The sequence below is a fragment of the Lontra canadensis genome, unplaced genomic scaffold, assembly GCF_010015895.1.
Source record: "Lontra canadensis isolate GAN:19392208 unplaced genomic scaffold, GSC_riverotter_1.0 scaffold77, whole genome shotgun sequence".
NCBI classification, from domain to species: Eukaryota; Metazoa; Chordata; class Mammalia; order Carnivora; family Mustelidae; genus Lontra; species Lontra canadensis.
The window spans coordinates 4432875-4445041 of NW_022631071.1; the positions used below are offsets into that span (position 1 = coordinate 4432875).

A 12167-nucleotide genomic window follows, 5' to 3' on the forward strand; every position below is an offset into this window, starting at 1 on the left:
GTGTCCTCTAACACATAGACAAAATCCACCCAGAAAAAAGTGCAACACCTGCTTTGTCCACACTGTGAGATTATAGTCTCTCTGCCCCCCCACCTTTTTAAAAACTTTTATTATTGTGTTCCATTTTGGCTTTGTTTTTCTGGGGTAACTTCAGACCACTCTGGATTTTGCTAGGCTGCATTTTGCTTGGGGCATGGTTGATATTTTGGAATCCATTCATTTGAGCACCCATCATTCTTCATACAGAATGACAAGAAGGAGGAACTCACACACACACACACACACACTGTCAGAAGCAGTGTTCTCTACCACAGAACTAATAGATAGGGATATAAGTAAGATGTCAAAGATAGAATTCAGGATAGTAGTCATAAAGTTCATAGTTAGGATTGAAAAAAGCATAAGTGACAATATAGAATCTCTAAGGGCAGAAATGAGATCAATCAGGCCAAACTTAAAAATGCTATGAATGAGATGTAGTCTAAACTGAATACTCTAATAGCTAGAGTCAATGAAGCAAAAGAGAGAATAAATGATATAGAAGATAAACTGATAGAAAGGAAGAAAGTTGAGGATAACAGACATAGGCAGCTCATAGCCCATGAAAAAAGACTTAGAGAGTTTAATGATGCCATGAAACACTCCAATGTCAGAATTGTTGGGTTCCCCAGGGTGGAGAGAGAGAGAGAGGACTAGAAGGTATACTTGAGCAAATCTAGCTGAGAAATTCCCTAATTTGGTGAAGGAAATAAGCATTTGTGTCCAAGAAACAGAGAGGAGCCATTCCAAAATCAATAAATATAGATCAACATCCCAACATATATTAATGAAGATTGCAAATCATACAACCAAAGAAATTATCCTGACAGTAGCTAGGGAGAGGAGGTTCCTTATGTACAAAGGGAAGAATATCAGAATAACATCAAACCTATCCATAGAAACCTGGCAAACCAGAAAACCTGGTAAGACATATATTGAGTACTAAATGAGAAGAACATGCACCAAGAACACTTTATCCAGCAAGGCTGTCATTCAGAAAGGATGGAGAGATAAAGAGCTTCCAGGACAGGCAGAAACTGAAAGAATATGTGACCACCAAGCAAGCCCTGCAAGAAATATTAAGGGGGATTCTGTAAGTGAAGAGAGATCCCAAGAGTAACATACACTAGAATGAAACAGAGAAAATCCACAGAAACACGGACTTTGCAGGCAATACAATGGCACTAGATTCATATCTCTCAATAGTTACTCTGAATATAAAAGGGCTGAATGCTCCCACCAAAGACAAAGGGTATCAGATTAGAGGGGGGTAAAAAAAAAAAAGGACCCATCCATATGCTGTCTATAAAAGATTCATTTCAAACCTGAGTCACCTCCATATTGAAAGTGAGGGGATGAAGAAAAATTTCCATGCTAATGTACCTCAAAAGAAAGGTGGGTTAACCATCCTCATATCAGAAAAATTAAATTTTAAACCAAAGACTGTAGCAAGAGATGTACAGGGACACTATGTCATAACTAAAGGGTTTATCCAACAAGAAGATCTAACAATTGTAAATATCTATGCCCCCAACATGGGAGCAGCCAATTATATAAACCAACTAATAATCAAAATAAAGAAATATATTGATAATAATACATTAATAGTAGGAGACCTCAACAATCTACTCACAACAATAACCAATGGACAAATCATCTTGGGAGAAGATCAACAAAGAACCAAGAGCTTTGAATGACACATGGGCCAGATGGACATCATAGATATATACAGAACATTCCATCCTAAGACAAAAAATGTACTCATTCTTCTCGAGATCACGTGGAACTTTCTCCAGAATAAATCACCTACTGGGTTACAAATCAGGTCTCAACTGATACCAAAAGATTGAGATTATTCCCTGCATATATTCAGACCACAATTCTTTGAAATTGGAACTCAGTCAAAAGAACAAATTTGGAAGGAACTTAAACACTTTGATGTTAATGAGGATTCTCTGAAAGAATGAATGGGTCAACCAGGAAAATAAAGAACTTAATTCATTGAAGGCAATGAAAAATGAAAACACGTAAGTTCAAAAACCTATGAGATACTGCAAAGGTGGTCCTAAGAAGTACATAGCCATCCAAGCCTTCCTCAAAAAATTAAAAATATCCCACATGCACAAGCTAAACTTACACCCAAACGACCTAGAGAAAGAACAACAAATAAGGCCTACACCAAGCAGGAGAACAGAAAAAATAAATATTAGAGAAGAAATCAATGAAATAGAAAGCAAGAGAATAGTAGGACAGATCAACAAAACTAGAAGCTGGTTCTTTTAAAGAATAAAATTGATAATCTTCCCACCAGAAGTATCCAAATGAAAAGAGAAAGGACCCAAATTAATAAAATCATGAATGAAAAAGGAGAGATCATGACTAATATGAAGGAAACAGAGACAATTGTTAGAAATTCTTACCAGCAGCTATATGTTAAAAAATTAAGCAATCTGGAAGAAATGAATGCGTTCCTAGAAACTTTAAACTACCAAGACTGAAACAAGAAGAAATAGACAATCTGAACAGACACATAACCCGAAAGGAAATTGAGGCAGTACTCAAAAACCTCCCAGAAAACAAAGTCCAGAGCTAAATGGCTTCCCAGGGGAATTCTACCAAACACTTAAAGAAGAAATAATACATTTTCTACTGAAGCTGTTTCAAAAAATAGAAATGGAAGGAAAATTTACAAACTCATTCTATGAGGCCAGGATTACCCTGGTCCCAAAGCCAGACAAAAACCCTGTCAAAAAGGAAAATGGACCAATATCCCTGATGAACATGGATGCCAAAATTCTCACCAAGATACTAGCCAATAGGATCCAAGAGTATATTAAATGGATTATTCACCACAACCAGTTGGGATTTATTCCTGGGATGCAAGAGTGGTTCAACACTAAAAAATCAATCAATGTAATAGATCACATTAACAAAAGAGTCGAGAAACAAAATCCTCTGAATTGATGTAGAAAATGCAATTGACAAAATACAGCATCCTTTCTTGATTAAAACTCTTCAAATTGTAGGGATAGAGAGAACATTGCTCAATATCAAAAACGTCATCTATGAAAAGTACACAACGGATATCACTCTCAATGGGGAAGAACTGGTATCTTTTCCCTTAAGATCAGGAACATGACAGGAATGCCCACTCTCACCGTTATTCTTTAACATAGTACTGGATGTCCTAAGCTCATCAAACAGACAATAAAAAGAAATAGAAGGCATTCAAATTGGCAAAGAAGAAGTCAAACTCTCTGTCTTTGCAGATGATATGATACTTTATGTGGAAAACACAAAATACTCCACCCCAGAATTATTAGAACTCATACAGCAATTCAGTAATGTGTCAGGATACAAAATCAATGCACAGAATTCATTTGCATTTCTATACAGTAACATGTGACTGAAGAAAGAGAAATTAAGGAATTAATCCCATTCACAATTACACAAAAAACCCATTAGATACTAGGAATAAATGTAGCCAAAGAGGTAAAAAAATCTGTACTCTAGAAACTACATAACACTTATGAGAGAAATTGAGGAAGAGACAAAGAGATGGAGAAATATTCCATGCTCATAGAGTGAAAGCATAAGCATTGTGAAAAATATCTATGCTGACCAGAGCAATCTACACATTCAACGCCATCCTGATCAAAATGCCATCAACATGTTTCCCAGAGCTGGAATAAAGAATCCTAAAATTTGTATGGAACCAGAGAAGAGCCTGAATCACCAGGACAATGTTGAAAAATAAATCCAAAGTTGGAGGTGTCGCAATGTCTGACTACTCTGACTATTCTGACTACTCTGACTTCTCTGATGATTACTCTGTCATCTTAGCTCTCTAGGTCTATTATGTTTCATCTATGTCAATGTATACAGTGTACATTATATAATAGAGATAAAATAACTGTGGAACACAATATGCTTGGGTTTTCCCAGATTCCACACAACTGATAGGAGAACCTGCCCACATTAGTAATGATATACAAGGACAGTAGAAGCACATTTTTTTTTCCTTTGCAACTTGAGTTGTCAGATTACACAGGACTCCTTTTCTCTTCTTTCCATGAGATGAAACACAAATGTGCTAGTAACCCAGTTTTGACCATGTAGTCTAAGAAATGCCCTAGGAGACAGCAGAGAATCAATATGAAGTGAACATGTGTCCCTGAACAACCTTTTCAAGCAAAGAAATCCCAACATTGCAAAACCAAACCTTACTTAAGAAATCAAACTTCTGTCTTATTTAGGCCACTGTGTTTTGTGGGTTCTTTGTTGAAAGAGCTCAACCATTATTACCTTAAACATTTGCCTCTGGTGCCCCATGTCACCTTTGATGAAGCTGCAGCCTGCACTGGTCAATAGCACAGGAGTTTAGACCCAGCTCATGATGACTGCAATTCTCTTTCTAATCTTCACATCGGGGCCTTCATCAATATCTCAGCAGCCTTCTCAGTAACATGCAACCCTCCAATAATGGGAGACAAAAGACAGTGAATAAATACCTAGTCTCTTCCTTCAAGCAGACAATTCTGATAATATAAATGGTTAAGAGCACTAAAAATGTTTAACCCAGAGAAGACCCAATAAGAAATGTTAAATATTTGAAAGGCATGTATGTACATAAATATTCAAAATGCATGTACAGAAGAAAAATTCAGATAAATTTATCTGTAAAATCCTACATAGGAGAATAAAGACTAGGATAGAAGATGTAATGAGAAAGATTTCAGTTCACTATAGATAAGAACTTTATAAATTCAAAGTTACTGGAAGGTAGGTTTCTAAAGCATATTTCTGATATCTAGTGACAGGTTATTTAGAATCCTTTAAAGAATTAATGATTTGCTTGCCTGTCTGTCAACTCTGTGAAATCTTAAACTCTTAAAATAATGGCTGTATCTTAAAATCTTTCTGCCTGCATCACTTAGGAAAGCATCCAATGCATAATAGGCACTTAAAAATTGAATAAGTGAATTTAGGGGAGAAAGAAAGAAAGAAAGAAAGAAAGAAAGAAAGAAAGAAAGAAAGAAAGAAAAAAGGAAGGAGGGAAGGGAGAGAGAGACAAGAAAGAGAGAGAAAGAAAGAAAAAGAAGGAGGGGAAGGAAGGCAGGCAGGCAGGCAGGCATGAAAGAAAGAGAGAGAGAGAAAGAAAGAAAAAGAGAGAGAGAGAGAGAGACAATAGAAGGGAGGAAGTTAAGAGCTTTTTGTGGGATAATATAGAGATAACTGAATTATCAAGAGGTTATTCTTACTCACCTTAAGGTATCTTCCAACTCTGAGTGCCTGTGATTCTAAAAAATTGTCAGCTGTTCAAAGTTCATTAGACTTATTTAAATTATAGGTTGTTTAAAATACCAGACATTCTATAGGATGAAAACTTTATCTCAAAATAAAAATAATTGTATGACATATTAACATCTTAAATTTGGGGGTTATACCAATCAAAAGTTAGTAAGTGAAGATTCTATTTATACCATTTAGTGCCAACTTGGAAATAAATCACACCTATCACACCTACTCTACAGTCACTGAGTGTTTATAATGATACGAATATGCTCATGTATACATGTACATATATGTACATATATGAGAAATATACCATTGTATCTCCTGAAGTGAAGCAAATAGAGAATCTTAACTTTATGAAATGAATAAAATAAAAAAGTGATGGCTGTCTTCAGTAAATCCTCAGTTACAGAATTGTGAAACTCTTATTTAAGAGCAACATTATATCACAACTCTATCTCAGACTCTAAAGTAGTTCCACTTTAATAGATAAACTCAGTTGTTGCTCCCTGCTTCTCATTGGCATTTTGGTCAAGGTATAGCAGAGCTCTGGAAGATCCTCTTTCAGGGCAGCTTCCCTGACTTTTACTTCAATCACTGTCAGTATGATGGTCACATCTAAGCCAGGGGGCCACAGTAACAATAAGATCCCCTATGCCTTCCTACATGTCCCACTATTTTTTTTAACCATCTTCATTATCTTCTATGGGGGAAGAGAATTTAGAGATGAGGTACACTTTTATTGTACATACAGCTTTGCTATTCTGTATATATTCTGAATATTGAGGAATGTCTGTTTCATTGCTGATAGTAATTGTGCCTCAGCAAAATAGTAAAGATACAAAGTTGTACCTTCAATTGTCCCCTTTTGAGCACTTTTTTCTTTAAGTTTCTCAGTTTTTAGTATCTCTATAATTCTTGGTTGTCCAGGATCCTCCACATGAACACTCTCCATTCTCGGGAACACCCCATAATCCCCATCTCACCTACTCCCCTTAAAACTTATCTGTATTGAGAATTAGTCTTTTACTGCCTTTCAAAATAACTAGCTAGATAATCTGATCACTTATTTTATGGTGATCATTTTAATGGATAATACTATCTAGGATTGAATCATGGCTCTACCACTTTCTTACAGTGTGCCTCTGGGCAAGTTATTTAACTTCTTTTTGCCTAAGTTTCCTTATCTATAAAATGGAGATCATAAAATCACCTGCCTTACATTGCTATTGTGAAAATTAAACAAATTAATAAAATACAGTGATTAGCATAATGCCTGGCACATAGTAAGTGCTCAATGAATGTTAGCTATCAATAGTCATATTTTAGGAGGGAATTGACTGGTCAGAATTTCAGATCTTATGGAAAACCTTCTCAACATGAATTTGCTGGCCTTTATTTTTGCATATATTCTGCCTATTACATAGGGGGGGCATTAGAGTTTATTCTCTACACAGTTGTACGTTATAGAAAGACCAATGAGAGAATAAGAATCTTTGCTGTGCAGAAGCTTTTGATCTTGATGAAGTCCCAAAAGTTCATTTTTGCTTTTGTTTCCTTTGCGTTTGAGGACATATTTTGAAAGAAGTTGCTGTGGCCAATGTCAAAGAGATTACTGCCTATGTTCTCCTCTAGGATTTTGATAGATACCTGTCTCACTTTGAGGTCTTTTATCCATTTCAAGTTTATCTTTGTGTATAGTGTAAGAAAATGGTCGAGTTTCATTCTTCTACACATAGCTGTCCAATATTCCCAGCACCATTTATTGAAGAGACTGTCTTTTTTCCGCTGTATATTTTTTCCTGCTTTGTCGAAGATTATTTGACCATAGAATTGTGGGTCCATATTTGGGCTCTCTACTCTGTTCACTGGTCAATGTGTCTGTTTTTGTGCCAGTACCATGCTGTCTTGGTGATCACAGCTTTGTAGTAAAGCTTGAAATCAGGCAACGTGATGCCCCCAGTTTTATTTTTATTTTTCAACATTTCCTTAGCAATGTGGGGTCTCTTCTGGTTCCATACAAATTTTAGGATTGTTTGTTCCAGCTCTTTGAAAAATGCTGGTGGAATTTTGATCATGATGGCATTAAAAGTATAGGTGGTTCTAGGCAGTATAGACATTTTAACAATGTTTGTTCTTCCAATCCATGAACATGGAATGCTCTTCCATCTTTTTGTGTCCTCTTCAATTTCTTTCATGAGTGTCCTGTAGTTCTTTGGTTAGGTTTATTCCCAGGTCTATTCTGGTTCTTGTTGCTGTATTAAATGGAATCAGTTCTCTTATTTCCCTCTCTATATTTTCAATGTTAATGTATAAGAAAGCAATTGGTTTCTGTACATTAATTTTGTATCCTGCCACATTACTGAATTGCTGTATGAGTTCGAGTAGTTTGGGGGTGGAGTCTTTTGGGTTTTCCATATAAAGTATCATGTCATCTGCAAAGAGAGAGAGTTTGACTTCTTTGCCAATTTGAATACCTTTTATTTCTTTTTGTTGTCTGATTGCTGTTGCTAGGACTTCTAGTACTATGTTGAACAAGAGTGGCAAGGGTGGACGTCCTTGTCATGCTCCTGATCTCAAAGGGAAGGCTGTTAGCTTTTCCCCATTAAGGATGATAATCTTTCCACATTATCAGAGGTAAAGCTTTTTAATCAACATAAAACTCAAGAGTATTTTTAAGATAGGTAACTTTTAAAAAATGCTTCACTTTTTCTCCCTAGCTTCTCTCAAACAATGACTATTCTCCTTCACTAACTGGGCCTGTGCATTTTGACATACCTTATCAGACAAAACTGTATTTCTGGGCTTGTTCTTTCACATATTAATGACTGATATAAAAAATCCCAGGAGAAATATATTATGGCACAATGTAATGTGCTAAAACCATTTTTCCTTTTCATGGAAATCATTTCAGTTATAGAAAATGCACTTTTTAAGTATATTAAAATAAATTCAAAAAATTCAAAAAAAAGAAATAAAATTAATTCAGACAAGTTTTTAATTTCTGTAATCTCTGTTATGACTTAGTTTATAGACAAAATTGACATCCTTTTGAAAGTTTGAACTTTTTCTTCAGTCCCTTTCCTTTTTCATAAGTGTGGCCCAGAAGATAAACCTACTGTATGAAGTCACAGGCTGAAAACAAAAACAAAAAACAGGAAGGAGTTTACATAGTTTTACATGATAAAGCCAAGATAAAGAGAGATCAAATCACTCTCAACTCTTTGCAACTGATGTTTGAACTTGCCATTTTAGAAGGTAATAATGCACACTTTAATCTATCTTCCTAGTAACTGCCTATTTTTTTTTAATTGCAGCTTTATTTACAATAGCCAAGATATGGAAGCAGTCCATGTATCCACTGACAAAGGAATAGATGTAGAAGTGGTGTATAAATACAATAGAATATTATTCAGCCATAAAAAAGAATGCAATCTTGCCATTTACAATTACATAGATGGAGCTAGGGCATATAATTTTTTTTTTAATTTCTTTTCAGTGTAACAGTATTCATTGTTTTTGCACCTAACCCAGTGCTCCATGCAATCCATGCCCTCTCTAATGCCCACCACCTGGTTCCCCCAACCTCCCATCCCCACCCCTTCAAAACCCTCAGATTGTTTTTCAGAGTCCATAGTCTCTCATGGTTCACCTCCCCTTCCAATTTCCCTCAACTCCCTTCTCCTCTCACTTATTGGTGGAGCATAAAAAATAGCATAGTGGACAAGAGGAGACTTTAGTTTAATGAGACTTTAGTTTCCTGCAATGTGCTGGTCTAAATCTATTTTATTCTTTTGTTTTAAAACATTCAATTTTTGCTTCTCCTCTTTAACAGCCAATTTTACATATTTATTATTTTTATTTAAAAAAATTTGGATTGAAATGTTATCTTAGCTTTATATTTCCTTTCCCCTTTTCCCAAACTCAGACACCAGCCCCTTTGAAATTCCTTGAGTGACCACATATTGCTTGAGCTATTTCTGTCATGATCTTAAAAGCATCATGCATAAGTCATTCCCTATTTTCTTCTCACTCCCTTTCAATTCAAATTCAAATTCAAATTCTTAGCAATACAGAATGGTATATTTCAACAGAACACATTTTATGAAATGTCTGTTAGACTATTTTTATTTTATAAGGAATCAGATGTTTATGTCTTAAATATTGGCTAATCCTATGTACTTCTGAATGAGTTTTATACAAAGCATGGTCCAAATAATGCCATCATAGTATGTCATTCAGTTAACTTAGTGATATTATTATCTTTAAATAAATGTTTCAATTCATCCTGTTCCTCAGACTATTTTCAGTTATAAAGTATAAGGTAAAAGTGAAATTGTCAAGTATCATGATCAAATGCTAATTAAGCATGGCTCAGCTCTTTAAATCTGCTATAGACTATAACACTGAAAATATACATTTTCTTTCTTGATTTCTCTTCCTGTTATTGCCTTTACAAGTATCTTTGTGATTTATAATCTCTGAGCTATCAAGCTTCTGAATAGGGCTACCAAAATAACTACAGTGTTTGACTAAATTGGGAAAAAAAATCACTTATTTCAGATTTTCCAAAATAAATGGCCAAGGGTAAAATTCGAAACTTAAGCAAAATCCTGTGAATTTCTAAAAAATTTACTCTTTGCTAGTACAGAATAACTATTTAATCATTTTAAAACTATGGAATGTAAAGATTATTCACTGCATAATATGTACAATTGATCTTCATTGTTTATAGATTTTATATTTGTGAATTTTCTACCCTATTAAAATCTGCACTCACTATGCATTTTCTGTCATTTGTGGCCATGTTCAGTGGTGGAATATTTGAGTCACCAATGTTCAGGTTCCCAGCTGAAGTCAAACAAGGCAACACTTGGCTTTCTTTTTTTAGCTCTTATATTGTAAACAACTGTTCTTTTTGTTATCTGTTAGGTGCTACATTTTCCACACTTCTTCGTGCTTTTTGTTGACGATTTTTCTGTTTTAAATGCCCCCCAAGCATAGTACTAAAGTGGTATTAAGTGTTCCTAAGCTCTGAAAGGCTGTGATGTGACTTACTAAGAAAATACATGTGTTAGATAAGCATCATTAAGGCATGAGTTATAGTTCTGTTGACTATGAGTCCAATATTAGTTAATCAACAAAATACATTGAATAAGATATATTTAAACAAAAACACACATAAGACATGGTTATATATTGATTGATTTATGAAAATGTAGTGACCAGAGGTTCACAGGAACCTAACCTTGCATTTCCCCTAGAAGCAATGGTTCTATACATTACAAAACATAACTACCACAAATAAGAAGAATCAATTGTATTCTTAACCTGAGTTTTTTCAGATACAAAACTAAATTAAAAAAATACCTTTCTATACCAAGATCTCTTGGTCATAGCCCTTGGACTTTTCCATACAGGGAGTTTTGAAATTAGGTTGATTTATCAATCTTCCTCACTTTAAACATGCTCAGAACACTTAGAGTAGTCTACCATTGGATGACATTATTTAACACAAAGCCTATTTTACAATAAAGTGTTGAATATCTCATATAACTTATTGAATACTGTGTTGAATGTGAAAAACAGAATGGGGGTGCCTGGGTGGCTCAGTGGGTTAAGCCTCTGCCTTTGGATCAGGTCATGATCTCATGGTCCTGGGATCAAGCTCTGCATCATGCTCTCTGTTCAGCAGGAAGCCTGCTTCCCCTTCTCTCTCTGCCTGCCTCTCTGCTTGTGATCTCTCTCTCTCTCTCTCTCTCTGTCAAATAAATAAATAAAATATTAAAAAAGAAAAAAAAGAAAAGAAAAGAAAGACAGAATGGTTGGATGTGTATCAGTTGTTTTCCCCGGTGTTCACTTGGCTGACAAGGAACTGCAGTTTGTTGCCACTGGCCAGACTCATCAGAGAATATCATACTATGTATCACCAGCCTGGGAAAAGATCAGCACTCAAAATTTGAAGTAGAGTTTCTACTAAATGAGTATTGCTTTCACACCATCATAATGTTAAAAAATCCTAAGTGGAATCATCATAAGTTGTGAAACATTTGTATTTTGTATTTTGTATTTTGATAAAGATAATTCCTTGTTTTCAGTTGATGAAAATATCTATGGTCAGCAAATATATCTCTAAAAATGCTTAAAGAGAACTGTTAAATATTCTTAGTTACCTTTTTTCCTCATGGATAATAATTTTATTACACTGTCAGCTGATTCAAATCAATACATTGTCATCTGGCTTATCCCTTGGAATCAGCTATTTTAATGTTCCAATACTGTTTTACCCACCTCTTGATCACTCAGCTAAGAATGTCTGCCTCAGTTCCACCTGGAAATCCATCACAGGTGCTTGCTGTTGATAAGATCCCCTGAAGTACAAGTGATACTCTTGGTTTTTCAGTGAGACTGTCTTATTACATTTGACTTGGATTTCCAATTCTGGAATATGATGATCTGTAGTCCATCTCAGGTATAAGTGGTCCCTGGACCACTCCATTCAGCTGCTTACTGGTCCTCAGATGGGAGTGTCATCTCTAGCAGCTGCTCAGCTCCTGTTAGTTACTGTACAAAGAGTAACACAGCAGCAACAAATATGTGTCATTAAATTACCAAAATAATTGTTGCCAATGTATATTACCGCATAGAGTGAAACAAATTTTTAAGTCGACACCAAAGAGACTTTTCTTTGTCTAGTTTCCTAAATGTGTACAAGATACTGTATGATATAAATAAGGCCAAGTGAAAATATAGCTAGATATGGTTTTGTGGTAGTAGTGAGGTGTTTGGTTGTTATTGTTTATCCTTTGAAACCAATTCTCTTTCTTAGGGTA

At 35.1% G+C, this 12167-nt stretch overlaps 1 protein-coding gene across 1 annotated transcript; it reads right to left on the bottom strand.

The window, feature by feature from the left end:
- Positions 1 to 11632: 11632 nt before the first annotated feature.
- Positions 11633 to 11833, bottom strand: LOC116881803 (SNRPN upstream reading frame protein-like). Its single transcript, XM_032881827.1, has one exon. It carries the CDS (start codon positions 11831 to 11833, stop codon positions 11633 to 11635), a length of 201 nt encoding a protein of 66 aa, XP_032737718.1.
- Between the last annotated feature and the right edge of the window lie 334 nt (positions 11834 to 12167).

What these genes read in the sequence shown, in the direction of transcription:
- LOC116881803 (XM_032881827.1), bottom strand. Translation starts at nt 11,833, where the DNA reads ATGGAGTGGTCCAGGGACCACTTATACCTGAGATGGACTACAGATCAT.